Source organism: Oncorhynchus nerka, linkage group LG14 (genome assembly GCF_034236695.1).
Source record: "Oncorhynchus nerka isolate Pitt River linkage group LG14, Oner_Uvic_2.0, whole genome shotgun sequence".
NCBI classification, from domain to species: Eukaryota; Metazoa; Chordata; class Actinopteri; order Salmoniformes; family Salmonidae; genus Oncorhynchus; species Oncorhynchus nerka.
Genome location: NC_088409.1, coordinates 21,678,001 through 21,702,748, shown reverse-complemented (window position 1 = coordinate 21,702,748; position 24,748 = coordinate 21,678,001). Strand labels below are relative to the sequence as shown.

At 45.5% G+C, this 24,748-nt stretch overlaps 1 protein-coding gene across 1 annotated transcript; it reads left to right on the top strand.

The window, feature by feature from the left end:
- Positions 1-1,294: 1,294 nt before the first annotated feature.
- Positions 1,295-24,578, top strand: LOC115121849 (cingulin-like). The gene is given in 21 exon segments (XM_065027763.1): positions 1,295-1,504; positions 8,677-9,139; positions 9,142-9,708; positions 9,822-9,910; positions 10,008-10,077; positions 14,295-14,390; positions 14,950-15,071; positions 15,302-15,413; positions 15,514-15,726; positions 17,004-17,152; positions 18,031-18,151; positions 18,239-18,451; positions 18,567-18,788; positions 18,884-19,132; positions 19,296-19,466; positions 19,819-20,070; positions 20,628-20,711; positions 20,791-20,909; positions 21,177-21,285; positions 21,361-21,524; positions 22,645-24,578. Coding segments are annotated over 20 exon segments (3,723 nt in total). The 5' UTR covers positions 1,295-1,504; position 8,677; the 3' UTR covers positions 22,784-24,578.
- Positions 24,579-24,748: the final 170 nt, after the last annotated feature.

Below are 24,748 nucleotides of genomic sequence, written 5' to 3'. Positions count from 1 at the left end.
AGCATTACATGGGCTTGCTCCTACCTATCTCTCTGATTTGGTCCTGCCGTACATACCTACACGTTCGCTACGGTCACAAGACGCTGGCCTCCCTATTGTCCCTATAATTTCTAAGCAAACAGCTGGAGGCAGGGCTTTCTCCTATAGAGCTCCATTTTTATGGAACGGTCTGCCTACCCATGTCAGAGACGCAAACTCCAGTATTTATGCTGCAGTAGTTTGTGTCAGGGGGCTAGGGTCAGTTTGTTATATCTGGAGTACTTCTCCTGTCCTATTCGGTGTCCTGTGTGAATCTAAGTGTGCGTTCTCTAATTCTCTCCTTCTCGCTTTCTTTCTCTCTCTCGGAGGACCTGAGCCCTAGGACCATGCCCCAGGACTACCTGACATGATGACTCCTTGCTGTCCCCAGTCCACCTGGCCATGCTGCTGCTCCAGTTTCAACTGACCTGAGCCCTAGGACCATGCCCCAGGACTACCTGACATGATGACTCCTTCCAGTTTCAACTGACCTGTCCGTGCCAGTCCACCTGGCCCCAGTCCACCTGACTGTGCTGCTCCAGTTTCAACTGTTCTGCCTTATTATTATTCGACCATGCTGGTCATTTATGAACATTTGAACATCTTGGCCATGTTCTGTTATAATCTCCACCCGGCACAGCCAGAAGAGGACTGGCCACCCCACATAGCCTGGTTCCTCTCTAGGTTTCTTCCTAGGTTTTGGCCTTTCTAGGGAGTTTTTCCTAGCCACCGTGCTTCTACACCTGCATTGCTTGCTGTTTGGGGTTTTAGGCTGGGTTTCTGTACAGCACTTTGAGATATCAGCTGATGTACGAAGGGCTATATAAATAAATTTGATTTGATTTGTCCTAATTGCCAATAATCTGTAATAATGTGTGCTAAGGGCGCCCTCTGCAGGCGATCTGGTAGATCAAGTGGAACGGTTACCCAATTCCCCTGCCGAGACACTGGTCGGTTTGGTATGGGACTGTTGTAATTTGAGGAGCGCAAACGGATTAATGCCACAAGTTGTGATGCGTTTCGTTTGTTTCTGCATTAGCGTACCTCTTTCTTAGCAGTTAAAACATTTTATTATAACAAACACAGCACTAGGCATTTTCATTCACAAAGTTTTTTATTTCTATTTATGTAGACCACTGAAAGACCTCTCCCCTGAGTCAATTTATCACAGATTGACAGACAGACTCACCAATATTCGAAGCGGGCGCTGTCTAGAGCACCGCCTACTGCTATGTGCTCAACCAATACCTGTATTCCCTCTAGCGGGGCTAGGCGGCTCGTCTGGCTTCGGTCACAAAGGTAACAGGTTGGAGCTGCATTTAACGAATTTATCTGTCTGTCTCGAATTATGGATATGCTCTGCTCTTTCAGAAGTAGTTTCTCTCAGATTTAAACATTATCTGTATTAACACCAAGTAAAACAACAGAAGAGGACTCGAAAGTCGGAAATAAATTGATAAATTGTACTACTTTGACCAAATAGCAGGTATGTTTCTGGATGTTGTTTAGTTCGCTCTAGTTAGCAAGCTAGCTAGCGAACTAACCCAGACAGCTAAATTAACTAGCTAGTTATGACAGTAGCTTGGGGTTAGCTTGCTAGCTCTAGCTGGTTGGCTTGCGCAATACAGACACATTGCTAGCTAATACATTTGTCCGCTCCGTCTTTAATAACTTGCTCTCTTGTTGGTGTCTTACCCTAAGTTTACTTTTAATGGTGGCGAAACGGTACTGGGTAACGTCACTCAGAATTCGAAGGCCACGGAGCAGGTGTATCTTTGCATTGCCTCGTCTAGATCTCTCCTGTAGTGGTATTCTCATTTTAAACCATGTGTACAGTCAGTGTACCCATCTGTCAATGTCACACATTTTCTTTTTACATGTCAGTTATTTGACGCTTTCTCGGAGCTCATCTTCAACAACTTTGCTCACTGCCTCTCTTCTCCCAAGTTTCGCTAACGCTAGATGATACTATGACGCATACACTGAGGAATTCAATGTAGCCAGTGAACTCTTGTTCAAAAGAGACCCAACGTAAGTTATCTAAGCGATTTACCATTCTCTGTCATTTTATTGGCCAACATTCAGTGATTACTCATGGACATGTGGCCTACAGAAAGTACCAAGTGGCCTGGGTGTTGTAATCATATCTGATGCAATATGTCTATACATTCTTTTGGCTGTTAGTATGTAGAATTTAACATAGAATTTAACACAGCAGTGTATTGATGACCGATGTGAGAAAGCTCAGCCTGAGGGACATGTTTTACTGTTGCCACAGGCACAGAGTGAGAGAGAGACTGACAGGGAGAGTGACAGAGCGCGATAAGACTGTTTACAGATTGAATGCTCTTAGAGCGAGACCCTGAAGTGTGCAGGTAGGTGTGTTTAAGGGGGATGTTTACTGAGCATCAGTGTGGAATATCGGTGACTGGAGGGGTGTATTAGGTGCTTCTATTTGGTGTTTGTGTTCTATTTGGAAACACTGAAATATTCTTTGTTATGCCAATGAGTGCCATTAGACTCAGAGAGGAAGAAATGGCTGGTTGTTTGAGTGTGAGAGGAGTGGAAAGGGGTCTGGTTTAAGTCAAGAATGGGATGAATTGCCAATCACCAAGGAAACGGTCTTAACTGAAGGACTGTCTTGGGGGACCCAAGTTGGTGGGTTATTTACATTTTCTAATGACAGCAGCATTAATGTGGAAAGTCTTTGGTATTTCAGCTATCAGCCACTCATGAGGGTAGCCTAGTGGTTAGAGAGTTGGACTAGTAACCGAAAGGTTGCAAGTTCAAATCCCCGAGCTGACAAGGTACTCACTAATCTGTCGTTCTGCCCCTGAACAGGGAGTTAAACCCACTGTTCCTAGGCCGTCATTGAAAATAAGAATTTGTTCTTAACTGACTTGCCTAGTTAAATAAAGGTAAAATAAAAATGACTAACAGTCATCAGTAGGGCCCTATAAAATCTGTGTTGTGGATGGAACACAGAATCTAGACACTAAAATGGAATTCAACAATATTTGAACAATGTTTTTTGTTTTTCTATTAAAGTGTGATTTTGAGTGAACCTGAATAAACTTTGGAAAAAATGGAAACCTAGAAAAACAAAATGGAGAAATCAGGCAAAAAATAAACCAGATTTTATAGGGCACAACATCGGTCATGATATGTAATCTATTTGTGTCACCACAGAAGGAGACAGTCACACACATGTAAGGCCATCCTCTTTCAGGTGCTTTCACTGAAGCACTGCCCTATATGCAGGGACAAGGCCTTGGTTGTAGAATACAGTCCAGTATCATGATGAAGCTTAGAGGAGGCTAAGTAGGAACAAAGATTTCTAGCATACTGACTTTATGCTCTCTACTCTCACTATTTAATGAATCAAAGACAGCCACAGCCATGACTCCATACTGCAGTGGTCTCTTTCCACACTCTCTCTCTCCTAATTCTCCCATCCCTCCCCAGATATGGAGGTGGCCTTAATTCAATTCAGTGCGGGAGAATTAAATTTGAGAGCAGAGCCGGTGGGTTAGGAGACACTAAAGGCGCCTGCATGCATCCCAGCTGAAACGGTTTGGAAGAGTTTATGCATATATTACAACAACAATTTTGACTTAATTAAAAAATATATTTTTTTAAACTTTTATTCGTTTTAGCTGTTCGGGCACACATTTTCTCTTGAGGCTAGCCGAAGTCTACGCCCCTTCGTCGGGGATTGGTCAACAGTAGGGATTCTTCAACAGTTTTTGTTGTCATTCAACGAGAGCTGAATGACAACTGCACCAAACATCTTAGATGTAGATTTTATTTGTATTTCCTCTAAGATCTCCTCTGCAAAAACGTCAAAATTAATGACATTACTTGAGTTATTCATTCAGACTATTTTGAAGAAGTGTATACTGGCTATGACATCTCAAAATGGACAAACAGTACTATTACTGTTTTTTACCCCCCTTGTTTTTCAAGCAAAGGTCTCAGCTAGGCGCCAGCTGAACTGAAGCATGCTGACACCTTAAGGGAGTCCGTAATCTGAGGGCTCTAGAGTCTGAGTGAGGACACCTTCATCTGGTCACACTGTAGTTATTCTGTTGTTAGGCTGCAGGGCACCGTCCTTTACCTATTCTCTCTAAAGTACATAGTGTGAAGCACTGGCTAAACAGAAGCCTGTTGGTCTTAACCTCAGACAAGTATCCACAGTCAATCTCTGTTGCAGGTCCGGTCAGCTGCCTCATGTGCTTCTCTCCAGAGAGAGAGACAGAGATTTAGAACCCAGGGGAGGGTTAGAGAGAGGAAGATGGATGAGGGAGGGTTAGAGGTGAGGGAGGGATGGAGGTTAGGAAGATGGATCGAAGGATAGAGAGAGGTTAGGATGGGAGGGAGGGATAGAGGTTAGGGGGAGGGAGGGAGGGAGGGAAGAAGGGAGGTTATAGTGAGAGGTTAGAGACAGGATAGAGGTGAGGGAGGGATAGATAGAGGTTAGGAAGATAGATCGAAGGATGGAGAGAGTTTAGGATGGGATGGAGGGAAGAAGGAAGGTTAGAGCGATAGACAAGGTAAAGAGATGGATGGAGGGTCAGGTGCAGAACAGTGATATAAGTGAGGCAGACAGACAGACTGAGGGAGAGCTGGAGAGGGCCAGGGGGAGAAGAGTGTTGCGTTCCCAGCGTTTCTGCCCTCATTTTCTGCTCCACATCGTTTGGACAATAGGGTGGGCTCACCCTCTGTCCCCTGACTGTCTCCCCTTACCATCTCCTCTCCACTGTCCCCTTTCACTGCTTAGCAGCTGAACTGGCCTGTTGGAAGTGGCTTGACACACTGACACAGAAAGATGGGGAGAGAGAAAGGGAGAGGGAAATGACTGGGGTCCACTCCTGTGTTCCTATTATGTTTGGTCCTATTCGCTGTCAGTTCTCCCTGCTGAGACTGAGCCTCTGTCTCACACACGCACAAGCTAGCAGTGTTTCCCAATATGTTTCAGTACCAGGGACAGGCAAGCAATGCCCCTCCCTCCTTAGAATAGCCAAGTGCCTAGATTAAACTGTAGAATGGAATAAATCAATGTCAGGAGGTCAGCAACATACTCCCAGGGACCAGGGATTGAGAAAAACTGCTTTAAACTCAGCCTTCTACAACTGATTATGGATGATTAGCCTCTGCATGCAGAAAGAAGGGTTAATGTTGAGGATCTTTTGTATCTGTTGACCAACAACAGTGGGGCAAAAAAGTATTTAGTCAGCCACCAATTGTGCAAGTTCTCCCACTTAAAAAGATGAGGCCTGTAATTTTCATCATAGGTACACTTCAACTATGACAGACAAAATGAGAGAAAAAAATCCAGAAATCACATTGTAGGATTTTTAATGAATTTATTTGCAAATTATAGTGGAAAATAAGTACTTGGTCAATAACAAAAGTTTATCTCAATACTTTGTTATATACCCTTTGTTGGCAATGACAGAGGTCAAATGTTTTCTGTAAGTCTTCACAAGGTTTTCACACACTGTTGCTGGTATTTTGGCCCATTCCTCCATGCAGATCTCCTCTAGAGCAGTGATGTTTCGGGGCTGTTGCTGTGCAACACGGACTTTCAACTCCCTCCAAAGATTTTCTATGGGGTTGAGATCTGGAGACTGGCTAGGCCACTCCAGGACCTTGAAATGCTTCTTACGAAGCCACTCCTTCGTTGCCCGGGCGGTGTGTTTGGGATCATTGTCATGCTGAAAGACCCAGCCACGTTTCATCTTCAATGCCCTTGCTGATGGTAGGCTTTGTTACTTTGGTCCCAGCTCTCTGCAGGTCATTCACTAGGTCCCCCCGTGTGGTTCTGGGATTTTTGCTCACCGTTCTTGTGATCATTTTGACCCCACGGGGTGAGATCCTGTGTGGAGCCCCAGATCGAGGGAGATTATCAGTGGTCTTGTATGTCTTCCATTTCCTAATAATTGCTCCCACAGTTGATTTCTTCAAACCAAGCTGCTTACCTATTGCAGATTCAGTCTTCCCAGCCTGGTGCAGGTCTACAATTTTGTTTCTGGTGTACTTTGACAGCTCTTTGGTCTTGGCCATAGTGGAGTTTGGAGTGTGACTGTTTGAGGTTGTGGACAGGTGTCTTTTGTACTGATAACAAGTTCAAACAGGTGCCATTAATACAGGTAACGAGTGGAGGACAGAGGAGCCTCTTATAGAAGAAGTTACAGGTCTGTGAGAGCCAGAAATTTTGCTTGTTTGTAGGTGACCAAATACTTATTTTCCACCATAATTTGCAAATAAATTCATTAAAAATCCTACAATGTGATTTTCTGGATATTTTTTTCTCCTTTTGTCTGCCATAGTTGAAGTGTACCTATGATGATAAATTACAGGCCTCTCATCTTTTTAAGTGGGAGAACTTGCACAATTGGTGGCTGACTAAATACTTTTTTGCCCCACTGTATATCTGAAATAAATATCCTAGGCTTTCCATTGTCCTCTGTCTGAAAGACCTGACTTGTAGTTGGCTTTGGGACCTCTTCACCACTACTTGGCCATTAGGAGGTGTGTGTGTGTGTGTGACTGTGTGCGCGTGTTACGGTCGTCTGCACTAATGTAACTAATGCCTTAGGGCGAGGGATGTGCTAAGTGACGAGCTGAACTGTACACACACTGGAGTTGTAATGACAAAGGCATTTTGGGTTATGATTCATTGTCATGCAAATGGACACGGTTATTGTAATTTTTGTTGCAAAATGTTTTGAGCTTATAATGCATCTGTGAAAATGAGTTGGGACTAGAGGTCGACCCATTATGATTTTTCAACGCCGATACCGATTTACAAAAAAAAACCTGGTGCCGATTTTAATCGGCAGATTTATATATTTATTTGTCATAATGACAATTACAACAATACTGAATGAACAAAAACAACACTTTTTTATTTTAACTTAATATAATACATCAATAAAATCAATTTAGTATGTTCGATTTGGTTTAAATAATGCAAAAACAAAGTGTTGGAGAAGAAAGTAAAAGTGCAATATGTGTACTGTAATGATATGAGCATAGCCATAGGAAGTAGTTTGGGGGTGGGGATGCTCATATCATCATTACAGTACAGACAGATGTTATATGAGTATGACAAAATTACTAAGAGGTTGAGGTTAATCTGTCAATCTGACTAGGGGATGGGTGCGTGTGTCTCTCTTGTCCTGATAGCGAGGGCTTTGATTTATACTGGACACCATGTATAAACTGCACCAAGGTCTTCACTGACGCTCTTTACAACACCACTGATCACCTGTGAGTGTGTGGGCCTGCTTGTACACAGTTCATTCCAGAGTGTGTATGAGGAGTGCAGGCATGTGTGGAGGCAGGGCTTCCTATCCACAGGAACAAGAGCTTGACATTGGTGTTATCACCACCATGACACACACTGATAAGAGAGGAAAAACTCTGTACTCTCTGTTTTTGTGTGTCAGTGAGGGAGGCAGCTGGAGAATGAAAGTTTGTCTGTGTGTGAAAGAGGGAGAGAATGAGAGATGGTGGTAACTGGGTTAGTGCCTGGTGTTGTAGTTGGTTGGTTATAAGTGCAAAGGAGACATGCTAATGAGACTTGCGGTGTAATGACCTCGTGATGAGAGCTGACCATGTTAATGAGGCATGCGGTGTAATGACCTAGTGATGAGAGCTGACCATGTTAATGAGGCATGCGGTGTAATGACCTAGTGATGAGAGCTGACCATGTTAATGAGGCATGCGGTGTAATGACCTAGTGATGAGAGCTGACGTGGCACAGGTCACCATAGAGGGAGGCGGGAACTCCTGAGACATTTCAACACATGGTCATGATACAGTCAGACCACAGTCCACAGTTAAAAACATCAGATGAAGAAGAGTGACAAAGGGACATGTAGAGGGAGGGAGACTGAGTTGACTTACTGAGGGAAACAGAGGGAGGATCCTTCACAAGGGCTGGCTATGGATCATGTGTGATTACAGTTGATTGATCTAATAAAGATCCTAGATTGAGGAAGGAGTCTCACCTTTGCTGTGCTGGTTGGGCAGGGCTGGCCTGGCCTAGGCAGGGATTTCTAAAGAAGAGGAAAAACTAAACCAACTGGAAGTCAAGAGAGAGAGCAAGAGAGTACACGTAAGGGGAGCCAGAGAGTGGGAGGTAGGGTGTGTGTGTTTCCAGGTTAATGAATAATGAAGGTCACTATGAACAAAGTCCATTCTAAAGCAACTCCACTGAGACTCATTCTCTCACACACCTTTGTAACTTGCAAACCCAATAGAAACACACACAGTCCACCCTCTTTCTGTGTGTTTGCATGACATTCATACCAGTCAGATAGTTGACGTACTTTCCCGGGAAAGAAAACAATAAATTACTGCTGTCACATTCACTTCTTTAAAGTATAACACTTGGAATTTTATTTATTTGATTTATTTAACCTTTATTTAACCAGGTAGGCTAGTTGAGAACAAGTTCTCATTTACAACTGCGACCTGGCCAAGATAAAGCATAGCAGTGTGAACAGACAACACAGTCACACATGGAGTAAACAATAAACTGTATTAAAAATAGCTGTATTAATATTGTCTTTCCCCCTCCCCACTTTCTCTCCCCTTTCCCTGTCTCTCCTCCTCCGCCCCGTCCCCTCTCGCTCTCTCCCTCCCCAGTATGAGTACTCCGTCAGGTCGGAAGAGCCCCGTGGACTACGGGGTTCAGATCCGCTTCATCAACGACTCAGGAGGGGGGCTCCCCTCGACCCAGCTGAGATCCAAGCCCCCCTCCACCTCTAAGTACGGGGTGGCTGTCAGGGTCCAGGGCATCGCTGGACAACCCTATGTGGTTATGAAGGACGGGGGCCCAAAGGGAGATTCGTATGGGGTGCAGCTCCGTACCCACTACCCCCCAGGTTATGGCAGTCTGCCTCGCAGGAGAGACCGAGAGGAGGGAGGGGGAGAGGGAGAGGGGGGAGGAGGGCAGGGAGGGGAGTTACGCAGGGCACAGTCACATGGTTCATTACTGGAGAGTGAGGGGGGAGGAGGATTTGGGAGACCACCAGGGGATGGGAGGTCTGGTAGCTATGGGAACCTGGATGGAGGGATTGGGGTCGCGGAAGAGAGAACGTATAGAGGGGTGAGGGAGGGGGTATGGGGAGGAATATAATGTGTGGGTCGTATCAGTCCGGGCTCAATGGGTCACTGGGGAGGGGAGGGGGAGTCAGTATGCCCCTGACCTCCATCCTTCCCAAACAGATCAGCCCCCCTGACCATGGCACACCCCAACCCCCAGAGCCTTCCTTACCCAGCACACCCCCACCCCCAGAGCCTTTCTTACCCAGCACAGCCCCACCCCCAGACCCCGTCAACAGACTGATCAGCAGGTTTGACGGCAGCAGCAGTACCAGAGAACAACAGAGGGGGCGCTCTCCTGTAGCAGAGGACCCTAGAGACACCATCTCCTCTTCCCTCGCCCCCAACCCCTACTCCTCCTCTTCACCATCTCTCACCCCCAACCCCTACTCCTCCCCTTCACCCTCTCTCACCCCCAACCCCTACTCATCCCCTCCCTCCTCCACTCACAGCAGCCTGGGGCGGGGCCAAGGCTCCGTTAGCAAGGCAACGCCCCACCCAGTCAATCAGCGGGCTCCGCCGGGGAGGTTTGTCGCTGTGGAGACGCCGTCAGCCAATCGGACAGACCCGCTGGTAAGAGACTGGACGGGAGGGGAGAGCGGTTACTAACTAGTATACTTAGCTAGTACATTATCAATACCTCCAGTAAAGTTTAAAAACATACTAACACTGAGCTCTGTCTAAAGGTGACCCCTGACCTTCTGCTTCAGAGTTCAGAGGTCACCAGTGAGGAGGAGCAGGTCATGCAGACCATCTACAGTGTCCTCAGAGAAGGGTACAGCATTTATCTTATGGTGTCATTCAATATTAATTCAGGCCAGTTATCAACATCCTTCTGACCATGTGTGTTTGACCTGTTGTTCACCCCACAGGACTAGTGAGAGGGACTCAGTCATCAGACACAAAGTCAGGGTGATCTTCCAGAAGATCCAGGGACTCAAGGTACTTTAATATACAGTGCCTTCGGAAAGTATTCAGACCCCTTGACTTTTTCCACGTTTTTGTTATGTTACAGCCTTATTCTAAAATGGATTAAATAAAACATTTTCCTCAGCAATCTACACACAATACCCCATAATTACAAAGAAAAACAGGTTGTTAGAATTTTTGTTTTTACATAAGTATACAGATCCTTTGATTTGAGGCCACCTGTGGTAAATTAAATTGATTGGACATGATTTGGAAAGGCACACACCTGTCTATATTAGGTCCCACAGCTGACAGTGCATGTCAGAGCAAAAACCAAGCCGTTAGGTCAAAGGAATTGTTCGTAGAGCTCCAAGACAGGATTGCGTCGAGTGGCCAGACGGAAGCTACTCCTGGACGGCCTGCTTGGAGTTTGCCAAAAGGCACCTAAAGACTCTCAGAACATGAGAAACAAGATTCTCTGGTCTGATGAAAGCAAGATTAACCTGTTTGGCTTGAATGCCAAGCTTCACGTCTTGAGGAAACCTGGCACTATCCCTATGGTGAAGCGTGGTGGTGGCAGCATCATTCTGTGGGGATGTTTTTCAGCGGCAGTGACTGGGAGACTAGTCCGGATTGAGGGAAAGATGAACGGAGCAAAGTACAGAGATATTTGATGAAAACCTGCTCCAGAGCGCTCATGACCTCAGACTAGAGGTCGACTGATTATGATTTTTCAACGCCTATACCGATTATTAGAGGACCGAACATTTATTTTTATTTGTAATAATGACAATTACAACAATACTGAATGAACACTTATTTTAACTTAATATAATACATCAATAAAATCAATTTAGCCTCAAGTAAGAAATGAAACATGTTCAATTTGGTTTAAATAATGCAAAAACAAAGTGTTGGAGAAGAAAGTAAAAGTGCAATATGTGCTATGTAAGACGGCTAACCTTTAAGTTCCTTACTCAGAACATGAGAACATATGAAAGCTGGTGGTTCCTTTTAACATGAGTCTTCAATATTCACAGGTAAGAAGTTTTAGGTTGTAGTTATTAGAGGAATTATAGGACTATTTCCCTCTATACCATTTGTATTTCATTAACCTTTGACTATTGGATGTTCTTATAGGCACTTTAGTATTGCCAGTGTAACAGTATAGCTTCCGTCCCTCTCCTCGCTCCTCCCTGGGCTCGAACCAGGAACACAATGACAACAGCCACCCTCGAAGCAGCGTTACCCATGCAGAGCAAGGGAAACAACTACTGCAAGTCTCAGAGCGAGTGACGTTTGAAACGCTATTAGTGCGCTAACTAGCTAGCCATTTCACTTCGGTTACACCAGCCTCATCTCGGGAGTTGATAGGCTTGAAGTCATAAACAGCGCAATGCTTGACGCACAACGAAGAGCTGCTGGCAAAACGCACAAAAGTGCTGTTTGAATGAATGTTTACGCACCTGCTTCTGCTCAGTCAGATACTTAGATACTTGTATGCTTGTATGCTCAGTCAGATTATATGCAACGCAGGACACGCTAGATAATATCTAGTAATATCATCAACCATGTGTAGTTGAGTAGTGATTATGATTTATTGTTTTTTATAAGAAAAGTTTAATGCTAGCTAGCAACTTACCTTGGCTTACTGCATTTGCGTAACAGGCAGTCTCCTTGTGGAGTGCAACGAGAGAGAGGCAGGTCGTTATTGCGTTGGGACTAGTTAACTGTAAGGTTGCAAGATTGGGACCCCCGAGCTGACAAGGTGAAAATCTGTTCTGCCCCTGAACGAGGCAGTTAACCCACCGTTCCTAGGCCGTCATTGAAAATAAGAATGTCTTCTTAACTGACTTGTCTAGTTAAATAAAGGTATAAAAAATAATAATTGGTGCCCAAAAATACCGATTTCCAATTGTTATGAACTTGAAATCGGCCCTAATTAATCGGTCGACCTCTACCTCAGACTGGGGCAAAAGTTCACCTTCCAATAGGACAACGACCCTAAGCACACAGCCAAGACAACACAGAGTGGCTTTGGGACAAGTCTCTGAATGTCCTTGAGTGGCCCAGCCAGAGCCTGGTCTCTGGAGAGACCTTAAAATAGTTGTGCAGCGACACTCCCCATCCAACCTGACAGAGCTTGAGAGGATCTGCAGAGAAAATGTGAGAAACTCTAAATACAGGTGTGCCAAGCTTTTATTTTATTATTTATTTAAACTTTTATTTAACTAGGCAAGTCAGTTAAGAACAGATTACCATGACAGGCAACCAAAAGGCACAAAGCCTCTTTCGGGGACATACCCAAGAAGAAGAGGCTGTAATTGCTGCCAAAGGTGCTTCAACAAAGTACTGCGTAGAGGGTCTGAATACTTATGTCAACGTGATATTTCAGTTTTTATTTTTAATACATTTGCAAAAATGTCTAAACCTGTTTTTGCTTTGTCATTATGGGGTATTGTGTGTAGATTGATGGACAACAACAATTTAATTCATGTCAGAATAAAGCTGTAACGTAACAAAATGTTGAAAAAGTCGAGGGGTCTGAATACTTTCCGAATGCACTATACACCTTAGTAGTACTCTTAGTATACATCTCTATTACACTTCAAGGTACTCTTATAGTGAGCTCCAAAAGTATTGGGACAGTGTCATACTTTTTGGTTGTTTTGGATGTTCAGATAGGAATAGAATATGTTCATGTGGATGCATAGTCCTGAATGAATATTTCATAATTTTTTATTTCACCTTTATTTAACTAGGAAAGTCAATTAAGAACAAATTCTTATTTTCAATGACGGTCTAGGAACAGTGGGTTAACTGCCTTGTTCAGGGGCAAAACGACAGATTTTTATCTTGTCAGCTCAGGGATTTGTTCTTGCAACCTTTCGGTTACAAGTCCAACACTCTAACCACTAGGCTACATGCCGCCCCATAATGATGAGTTAGAAGGTTAGACGCACATATCATACCCCCCCTGCTAACCTCTTACCATTACAATAACAAGGGAGGTTATGATTTTATATCATACCCCCAAGACATGCTAACCTCTTACCATTACAATAACAAGGTAGGTTATGATTTTATATCATACCCCCAAGACATGCTAACCTCTTACCATTACAATAACAAGGGAGGTTAGCATTTTTTGCGGAGTAAGATATTTATGTCTCTTCTGTTCTCACTCATCATTATTCAGGATTATCCATAATCATGGCAGTATACACATTATTCATGTAGAAGTGTTTAGAAACATATATTCTATTCTTATTAACAATAAAACTAACTCCAAAATGACACATTATTTACCATTAATTTCTATTGGGCAAAAAAATTATAAAACGCTACCAAAACAAACAGCAAATGCATCCAACAAGTTTGAGGTCCCAAGCTTGATGTAATCATTGTTTTCTAGGAATATGGGACCAAATACTAAACGATTTACTACTTTTTAATACACAAGTGAATTTGTCCCAATACTTCTGGTCCTCTAAAATGGGCTATCTACAAAGAGTGCTGTAATTTCGAAACGGTTCGCCTGATATGGATGAAAATACCCTCCAATCAAAGCTGACAGTGCACTTTAACCTCAGTCATTGTATCATTTCAAATCCAAAGTACAGAGCAAAAAATAAAACAATGTTACTGTCCCAATACTTTTGGAGCTCTCTGTACATCTCTATACACCTCAGTAGTACTCTAATATACAGTACCAGTCAAAATGTTGGACACACCTACTCATTCCAAGGTTGTTCTTTATTTTTACTATTTTATACATTGTAGAATAACAGTGAAGACATAAACTATGAAAATAACAGATAGAATCATGTAGTAACCAAAAAGTGTTAAATCAAAATATATTTGAGATTCTTCAAAGTAGCCACCCTTTGCCAGCTTTGCACACTCTTGACATCTCTGTATATTATTCTACAATGTAGAAAATAGTCAAAATAAAGAAAAACCCTTGAATGAGTAATATACATCTAATATAATAATATACATCTCTATACACTTTTGTAGTACCCTAATATACATCGCTGCAGCACTCTAATATACATCGCTGCAGCACTCTAATATACATCTCTGCAGCACTCTAATATACATCTCTGCAGCACTCTAATATACATCTCTGCAGCACTCTAATATACATCTCTGCAGCACTCTAATATACATCGCTATTTCAGTTTGTCATTGGTGGTGCTAGCTGTCATTCTATGGGGTATCCACTAAAGTCACTCTCCCCCTCTCAGTCCAGTGAGAGTTCTGGTGAGGAGTGGAGGAGAGAAAAGAGGGATCTGGAGAGGAAGATGATGGAGCTACAGACCTCTCTACAGGAGGAGAGGAGGGTGAGTGGAGGAGAGTAGGAGAATAATAGGAAGGCGTGATCATTTGGAACGTGATGGAAAGAGTAGAGTGATGGTGTTTGTTTGGCACCTAGGAGACGCTCACGTGTGCGTTTTCTGAGAGGAGCTGATGTTTTTAGTGGCAGTCTAATCCGAATGCCCTAAAAGCCCTGTAAAAGCCCTGTAAATGGACCGCAGATGATTTTAAACCAGTTTAAACCTGTTGGGTTAGAGGTGGACACACACACAGTATTCTATCTGATAATGAGTCATTATGTGTTGGCTTAAGGGAGTTGGGCTGGTATTTAACTCTAACACCCTATAATCACTTAATCATGTATGTGAATTCTACTGAGGAAACACGCAAGGCTGTCTGACACTATTCTGAAGAACACAGATATAAACACACAGCATGTTTAAATAGAGAATCATGCCTGTTCTCCAAAATATTTCTAATGTAGTAATTAAATACTACCACTCTGTCACCTCCCCACTGTCTGTCGTTGTCTGATGTTGTGGTGGTCATGTAGCCTACAGTACAGGACTGTGTGTGTGTGCATAGGGCTCTGTGGGCAGCTCTGACCCTGTGTTAAAGGCAGAGCTGGATTCATGTCTGGATGAGAACATGCAGCTCCAGGAGACTGTGGACAGGAAGAAGACTGAACTACACCAGACACACTCTGAGTGAGTAACAGTGAGCAGGACAAATGACCTGGGTAGAAGGAAACCTTGAGAGGAACCAGGCAGGTTGAAAGTGACTCCAGGCTGCTGGATCAGAACTGGTTATAATGATGGCTTATCTTTGTTAGTGTTGAGATAAAGAGCATCAGATCTCTCTTGTAAAATAGATTTTATCTCAATGAGAATGACTTGTAGAAATAAAGGTTAAATGAATAAATCACGGTCTCTGTCAGGCTGAGTCAGTTGCGTATGGAGAGAGAGAGTGCTGAGTCCAGAGTCAGAGCGCTGGAGGACCGACTGGGCGAGCTACAGGAGGAGCTGAGGACAGAGAACTGCAACAAGACGGTAACACAACATTTGGGTGGTCTTGAGACACAAGATCTTTGTTGTGCACTCTTTGTAACTGTCCTGTAGAATGTGTTATGTGTGTATTGTGTGTCTACAGGACCTGGTGACTTGTCAAGCGTCTCTGTTGGAGGTGTCCATGTTGAAGCAGAAGCTGGAGGATTCTCTGAGACAGAGAGAGAGGGAGCTGACGGCCCTGAAGGGAGCTCTGAAGGACGAGGTGGCCACGCACGACAAAGACATGGAGACACTTCGAGAACAGTACAGCACTGACATGGAGAGACTGAGGAGTACCGTGGAGCAGGTCTCACAGGTACACACACACGTTTCAGCGTTTATTCACCATGGCCACAGGATACAACCGGTGGAAAACGGTAGTCAAATTCTTACTTGAGAGCTCTTTCCCGCCCACACGCGTGCACTGAGGGAGCAGCAGAGCCTGTAGTGATTGAGACCCATTGGACTTGCTTCACACCGGGGCATTATAGCAGGAACAACAAGTGATTACACCGTTACGTTTGACTGCACAGACAAAGCCACAAGCAGTACATCAGCTGATCTCACATTCTTAATGACACGTCTTACTCCCTCTCTCTCCCCACTCTCTCTCTCTCTCTCTCTCTCATATCCATCCTCCCTCTCTCTTCTCTCCCCCTACCCCTCTCTCCCCACACTCTCATATCCACCTTCCCTCTCTCTCCCCACACTCTCATATCCACCCTCCCTCTCTTCTCTTCCCCCTACCTCTCTCCACACTCTCTCTTATCCACCCTCCCCCTCTTCTCTCCCCCTACCTCTCTCCCCACACTCTCATATCCACCCTCCCTCTCTCTCCCCACACTCTCATAATCACCCTCCCTCTCTTCTCTCCCCCTACCTCTCTCCCTACACTTTCTCATATCCATCCTCCCTCTCTTCTCTCCCCCTACCTCTCTCCCTACACTCTCTCTTATCCACCCTCCCCTCTTCTCTCCCCCTACACTCTCTCATATCCACCCTCCCTCTATTCTCTCCCCCTACCTCTCTCTCCCTACACTCTCATATCCACCCTCCCTCTCTTCTCTCCCCCTACCTCTCTCTCCCTACACTCTCTCATATCCACCCTCCCTCTCTTCTCTCCCCCTACCTCTCTCTCCCTACACTCTCTCATATCCACCCTCCCTCTCTTCTCTCCCCCTACCTCTCTCTCCACACTCCCTCATATCCACTCTCTCTATTCTCTCCCCCTACCTCTCTCTCCACTCTCTCATATCCACCCTCCCTCTATTCTCTCCCCCTACCTCTCTCTCCACTCTCTCATATCCACCCTCCCTCTATTCTCTTCCCCTACCTCTCTCTCCACTCTCTCATATCCACCCTCCCTCTATTCTCTCCCCTACCTCTCTCCACTCTCTCATATCCACCCTCCCTCTATTCTCTCCCCCTACCTCTCTCTCCACTCTCTCATATCCACCCTCCCTCTATTCTCTCCCCCTACCTCTCTCTCCACACTCCCTCATATCCACTCTCTCTATTCTCTCCCCCCTACCTCTCTCCCTACACTCTCTCATATCCTCTCTCTTCTCTCTCCCCCTCCTTCTCTCTCCCCAGTCTCAGGCGGGTATCGAGTCAGAGCGGTTGCGTGTGAATGCGTCGGTGCGTACTCTACAGCAGCAGCTGGAAGACTGCAGGGACGAGAGTGGCCACTGGATGACGCAGTTCCACAATACTAGAGATGAACTACGGACCACCAAACAGGAGTGAGTACACGCACCTACAGAGAATACAACCTTACTGTGAAATGCTTACTTACAAGCCCTTAACCAACAATGCAGTTTTGAGAAAAATAGGAGTTAAGTAAAACAGATAAGTAATAAATAACAGTAACAAAGGAAGTTTGACTGGTACACACACACTTCACTTACAAAGTCTTACACATCTCTTCCTGTTTTTCAACCATCCATGTATAGATCTATGTAACCATCCACATGTCCCATTTCTATCCTCTGTCCTCTCAGTTCTCTCATTCTGTACCGTTAATGTCTCCTCCTCATTGTGTCTTATTGGCTAGAGACCCATCCATCACCCCTGAGCCACTGTGAGGGAGCCTATATATGTGCTGTCTATGCTGTATATAGGTTATAGCCGTTGCTAGTAGCTGTTGCTAGTAGCCGTTGCTAACCCAATTTCCGCGCCCCTGTGGAAATGTAATTAACATATTAAAAAATCCCATCAAAATGTCTCGGTTTAAGCTATAGATGTTTTTTTTTGCATGGGCTGCATGCATGTTAGTAGCTGTGGTATTACCATCTTAAAACAATTCCATATTTTAGAATCCCCCGGCTTAGACTCTAGAGGGTTTTAATAGCTGCGGTTAATAGCCGGGGTTTATGGCCGTGTAGCTGACATTCCAGTTAAACCAGCTTCTGTGTTTCTCTATTTGACTGACTGACTGAAGAAATTGTGATACATTTTAACAACTAAATGTTTGATCAACTTTGAGGGACTGATATCAGCATTGGAGATTGAACTGTAGCTTCTGTGATCAAACTAAATGATGTCTGATCAGTGCTGATCTGTGACTTGATTTCTAGATTTTGAAATGGATCTTGTATTGGTTAAAATGTGTGTGTTGCAGGATGCTGCAGGCTCGTCTGGAGAAAGAGGAGCTTGAGGAAGAACTGAATGAAGTACAGGAGAGGGTCAACACCATGAAACAGCAGATACCAGACCCCAGTCATACACACACACTCAACCAGGTACACACACACACACACACACTGATTCTGACAAACACACACACTCAACAAGGTACACACTGACACTGTTCTCCATTGTCATGTCAGGAGCTGCAGAGTTTGCGTGCCGATCTGCAGCAGGCCCAATCAGAGGCAGAGAAGAAAAGGGCGGAGCTCGATAAAAAGGTTATGGAGGTAATCTCCCTGAAGAAGGCCAACCAGGAGCAGGAGGCGGAGCTCAAGTATGAGATGGACAGGCTGAGGGGCCAATCAAATCGAGCCAAAGAGGATCTGGCCAAGGCCCAGGAGAGAACCAAACAGGTGTGTGTTGTGTAGTACCAGCTATGTGACTGGGAAAGATGGCCACTTTTCCTCCCTTATATTCATAATCTCCATCCTTCTCTCAACCACTCACCTCTTTTGTTTCTCTCCATAGCTCCCTGACCCGTCGGTCGTGTCTGGCCTGCAGTCAGAGTTGACTGATGCTCGTGGGGAGAGAGACCGACTGGGAGAGAAACTCTCCACCACTGAGCAGGAGCTGCAGTCAAACACCGAGCGGCTGGCCAGAACCCAGACAGAACTAAACGCTCTCAGAGACTCACAGCAGGAGCAGGAGGCAGCTAACACACGCCTCCGAGAGAAACTCTCACGCCTGGAGGTGAGACATACACACACATTACACTACCTCTTTCTCACAGCTCTTTGTTAGTGGGTGTGTTGTTTCACAGTATGTATTTGTGTGTGTGTCCCCAGTCTCAGCTGGCTTCCAGTGCATCAGAGAGTTCGGAGGCAGAGCTGTCCCTCCAGGCGGAGTTGAGGGGGCTGAGGCAGGATCTTGACGAGGCCAGGAGAGAAGCCTCTCGGCTGGGCCAGGACCACCGGCAGCTCAGCCTGCGTCTGGAGGACAGGGAGAAGGAGAGGGACCAGCTCACACAGACCAACACACAGCTGGAGGAACAGAGGAGACAGCAGGAGCGGTCCCTAGACAAACTCAATAAGGAGGTGAGGAGTATGTGTCTACATGGGTTTTTCTGATGCTCTGTGTACTGCATTGAAGTGCTGTATTTACAAATGTACACTGTGCAAATAAAAATCTCTCTCTCTCTGTCCTCTTACTCCTCGCGATCTCCCTACTCTCACTCTGCCTCTTTCTCTGTCCATGTAGTTTGAGTCTCTGTCCCAGTCGTCTGGTGAGGAGGTGCAGGTTCTCAGGGCCCAGCTGGAGGAACAGAGAGAGAGATCTCGCAGGGAGACACAGGAGGCCCAGAGGCAGGGCAATGACACACTGGTAGAACTGGAGAGGAGCCAGACTTCCCACAAGATGCTGGAGGAGGAGGTGAGAGAGGAGGAGGAAAGGGTCTTCAGGAGGTGAGAGAGATGGAGGAAGGGACGGGGTGAGAGAGGAGGAGGAGGGAAAGAGGGAGGAGACGAAGGAGGAAAGGGTCTTCAGGAGGTGATGGTATTGGTCAGGGGTAGTCAACTCTCACCCTGCCGGAGCCTGCTGCTTTTCTCTTCTACCTGCTAATGAATTGTACCCACCTGGTGTCCGAGGTCTAAATCAGTCCCTCATTAGAGGGGAACAATGACAAAACACAGTGGAACTGGCTTTGAGATGCAGAGATGAGTTTGAGGGGTGAAGGTGTTTTGTCTTTAACGCTGATCCAGAATGTGTGTGTGTCGTGCGCCAGGCGTCCCGTCAGAAGAAGGAGCTGCTCTCTGTGGTTGAGGAGCGAGACAATGTTCAGCTGGACAAGGAGCTGCTCACCAACCGCCTGCACCACCTAGAGGCTGAACTGGAGAACAGCAGGAGCAGCCTCACAGACAAGAGCAGGGAGCTCCGCAGCACGGAGGACAAGATGAAACGACTGGAGCTGGAGCTGGAGGAGGAGAAGGGATCTGTGGAGCTACTCACTGACAGAGTCACCAGGACCAGAGACCAGGTACACACACACACACACACACACACTATAAATGTATGTCTAGCAGCTTTCACCAGTCTGTTGGTTAAGAGTTTAAAGAACCAGGACAAAGCTAGGAAAATAATGTATTTGTTAACTCTCTCCTCACCCTCTTTCTCTCCTCACCCTCTTTCTCTCCTCACCCTCTTTCTCTCCTCACCCTCTTTCTCTCCTCACCCTCTTTCTCTCCTCACCCTCTTTCTCTCCTCACCCTCTTTCTCTCCTCACCCTCTTTCTCTCCTCACCCTCTTTCTCCCCTCACCCTCTTTCTCCCCTCACCCTCTTTCTCCCCTCACCCTCTTTCTCTCCTCACCCTCTTTCTCTCCTCACCCTCTTTCTCCCCTCACCCTCTTTCTCCCCTCACCCTCTTTCTCCCCTCACCCTCTTTCTCCCCTCACCCTCTTTCTCCCCTCACTCTGGTGTTCCTCTGTCTGGTGTTCCTCTGTCTGGTGTTCCTCTGTCTGGCGCTCCTCTGTCTGGCGCTCCTCTGTCTGGCGCTCTTCTGTCTGGCGCTCTTCTGTCTCTCTGTCTGTGTGCAGATGGAGCAGCTGCGTTCAGAGCTGATGCAGGAGCGATCCTCCAGACAGGACCTGGAGCTGGACAAGAATGCCCTAGAAAGACATGTACGTTAAGTCTGTGTCTCCACTGAAATGATCTTAAGGTCTGAGTGATGATTGATTATGCTTAAATCTCTCTCTCCAGTTGAAGGAGTTGAAGACCAGAGTATCTGATATGGAGGGTCAGTCTCGCTCCTCTGTAGGAGTGGCTCAGCTGGAGAGTAAAGTTCACGAGTTGGAGGAACGCCTCCACAGCGAGGATAGGTACACCGCACACTACACGTCCCACAATGCACCACACCCCAGGAACTACAGATGCCACAATGTACCACATAGTCTAGAATATGATATTTTGTAACCAAAGCTGATTTTGTGGTTGGTATGGTAGTTCACTGTTAGTTAGAGAAGTGCACCTTGAATTGACATTCACATTATTGATGACAAGTAAAGCTTATGATATTATGAACTGGTCACACATCTGTATCCAGAATCACCGTGTTCATGTTTGTGCTAAACGTGTGTGTGTCTTAGGGAGAAGAACTCCATGTTGTCGTCTCAGCGTCGCCTGGAGAAGAAACTGAAGGAGCTCAACTTTACCCTGGAGGAAGAGAGACACCAACACACAGAACAGAGAGACCAGGTACGCACACACACACACACACACACACACACACACACACACACACTCACCCTGACTGATTCCTCTGTGTTGTAGCTGTCTCTGCGTGTGAAGGCTCTGAAGAGACAGGTGGATGAGGGGGAGACTGAGGTAGAGAGGATGGAGGGATTGAGGAGGAAGGCCCAGAGAGAGATGGAGGAACAGATGGAACTAAAGGAGGCCTTACAGGGCAGAGTCACCGCGCTGGAGACTGAGCTCAAGTAAGTCTATGTGGGTTGTGTTTCCAAGTCTGACACTCTACCTGTTTCACATGTTAGATTACTAAGTATCTCCTTTCTCCTAGATGTGGCTCTTCTTCTGAACCAGCCCAATTCTCTCTGTTCTCTTCCACTCCCTCCAGACCTCTTTCTGTTCCTCTGTTCTCCTCCACTCCCTCCAGACCTCTTTCTGTTCTCCTCCACGACCTCTTTCTGTTCTCCTCCACTCCCTCCAGACCTCTTTCTGTTCCTCTGTTCTCCTCCAGACCTCTTTCTGTTCTCCTCCACGACCTCTTTCTGTTCTCCTCCACTCCCTCCAGACTTCTTTCTGTTCTCCTCCAGACCTCTTTCTGTTCTCCTCCACGACCTCTTTCTGTTCTCCTCCACTCCCTCCAGACCTCTTTCTGTTCTCCTCCAGACCTCTTTCTGTTCTCCTCCACTCCCTCCAGACCTCTTTCTGTTCTCCTCCACGACCTCTTTCTGTTCTCCTCCACTCCCTCCAGACCTCTTTCTGTTCCTCTGTTCTCCTCCACTCCTCTTTCTGTTCCTCTTGTCATTGGTAATGAGTTCAGTGAGCTGACATTTACTGGCAGCCTGTTCACTCCCCACAGCCAAACTAGCGTGCGGTGTGTGTGTGTGTTGTGTATCATTCTATGGATCACTGAGCTCCTCTCTGATCCCTCAACAGAGATGCTGCTATCAGACACACATCATTACAGAATAAAGCAGTCGGATTCAAACACACACACTTCTTCAACAGTCACACTCACCCAGCTGTGTAAAGGTGTCTCATTAAACCCCACTCAACAGTGCTGTGGGAACACGCACGCACGCACGCACGTACGTACGTACGTATGTGCAGGTCAGCTGTGAAGGGGGAGGCAGAGACCGATCTAGCAGACAGAGCAGTCATCCCTGTATGTACTGTGTCACACCAGTCAGTTCCCATATCTGACCAGCAGAGGGCTCTCTCCCTGACAGATACTACAGGGAACTACACTGTCTACTGTAGAAGTCAACTGTCTACTCCCACACGTTTGCTGAGACCCACCTACGGCCTCTGTTATAGTGAACAATAGATGATGAAGATAACATTTCTGAAGCTGATGGTGGTGTGTTTCAGGAGGAAGGTGCAGCAGGCGCAGCGTCAGGCCCTGGACTCGTCGGCTCTGAGCTCTGACGAAGATGATGAAGGCCTGTACAACCCCTCCAGCATCACGTCCATCCTCACTGGGAGCAACCTTCACACCAGCTCCTGCTAGAGGGAGGGGTAGTGGCAACCTTCACACCAGCTCCTGCTAGAGGGAGGGAGGGGGTAGTGGCAACCTTCACACCAGCTCCTGCTAGAGGGAGGGGTAGTGTAGTGGTAGGAAGAGGAGGAGAACAAGGGCTATTCTGAGCACTATAGAGAAAGGAGGGAAGGAGGGAGGTGGATTAAAGGGAGTATTTTAAGCACTACAGGGTTGGAGGGATGGTAGTAGAGGGAGAGAGTTATTCTAAGCACTACAGATAGACATCTCCTGTACACACAGGTACAATACACTGGGACAGGTCTATAGACCTGCTATAAAAACACTGTATAAAGGAGGGAGAGAGGGATCACCGGTTCAGGGAGAGGGAGAGAGAGGGGGATCATGGGTTCAGGGAGAAGGAGATGATGATGAGGAGGATGACTCACTACACTGGACAGTAGACTCCTAGTGGTACTGAAGAGGAGGATTCCAGGAGGAATACAAGACAATAAACATGAATACAGTAACAGAACACTAACACATTCTGAGAAGAACAGGCAGGATGACTCACTGTCTAAAGCACTTACAATCACTTACAGGACGGACTGACTTACAGGACTAAACGGCAATACACTGTTGCACTCTTCAATTTCATCATTACTCTGTGGTACACTATGGTATGCTATGATACTGTAATTAGTATGGTGCTCTTTAATACACAGAATTACGCTGTGGTACTGTTTAATACGGTCATTATTATGGTTATTTTCAATACTCTAACACTCTTAGTGAAAATGAGTTTGGTCACATGATTACACTGACTGAATAGTGATAGGAGCAACCACACCAACATGTACTGTGACTATTTAACACTGTAGCTGGTTAATGTCTGCTTTCACAGGGTGAACAGTGTTTCATCTGATCCTACTGGTGCCCTGTCACACGGACCTGATGCACAGCAAACACTATTCCATCCAGTCCTTAATGGAGATCTGATATGCAAGTGTACTTTTTAAAACACGGTTGGACCAAATGCTGCCAGATATGAGAATGATGAACAAATGTAGATAGTTTTTCTAATTCATGAAATCAACAATATTCTGCTGAACGTGGAATCATAGTTAACATTGCTTTAGCAACGTATTCTGACAGTTTGATTCCTATTCTGCTGAACGTGGAATCATAGTTAACATTGCTTTAGCAACGTATTCTGACAGTTTGATTCCTATTCTGCTGTATGTTCTACTACTTGACTGCCTGCCACTACAGATGCATGTATGGAGTTTGCTCTGATACCAATCCTCTCTCACCATTTTTTCACACACACACACACACACTTACACATTGTATTTGTAGCATCTGTGTACAACTTCTATGCAGTCCTTACAATTAATACTCAGAGAAGCTTGTGAAGGTCTTAATCACTATGCCTTAAAAGTGTACTCTGGATAGATTTTTCTAATTGATTTGTTTCTATTTAATTGGTTTTGGGGGAGATCTGAGAGCTTGTATTTTCATTCAGTGATACAGTAGTTACCACTGTAAGTGAAATCGCTACAATGTTTATATGTCTTCCAACTGTTCAGTTGGCTTGAAATATTTTGTATAAAATATGGTGCTCTAGGGTTTCTTATACCCTACACATACAGTACTTACTGTTTAGTATATATGAAGCACTAGACTACCATACTGTATGGCTTTGTTGTAACTGAGTACAGAAGGTGGTACATGATTACTGATTTGTCATTTTACGCTGTGAATTTGTACTTCACAATACCAATCTGTTTTATATTGAATTAAATATTGCGTAGCAATCGAAGTCCAATATGTGTTTCATTATCTTTTTGGCACAAGTTGAAACGACATCCAATAACCCACCACTGTCAGCCTTCAATGGAATGGAGTCTTTCTCTGTGCTATTTTCTTTGGAAGGAGAGTCCTCTTCAGCTGGAATGCAAATGGGCGTAGTAATAAACTCAGCAAAAAAAGAAACCG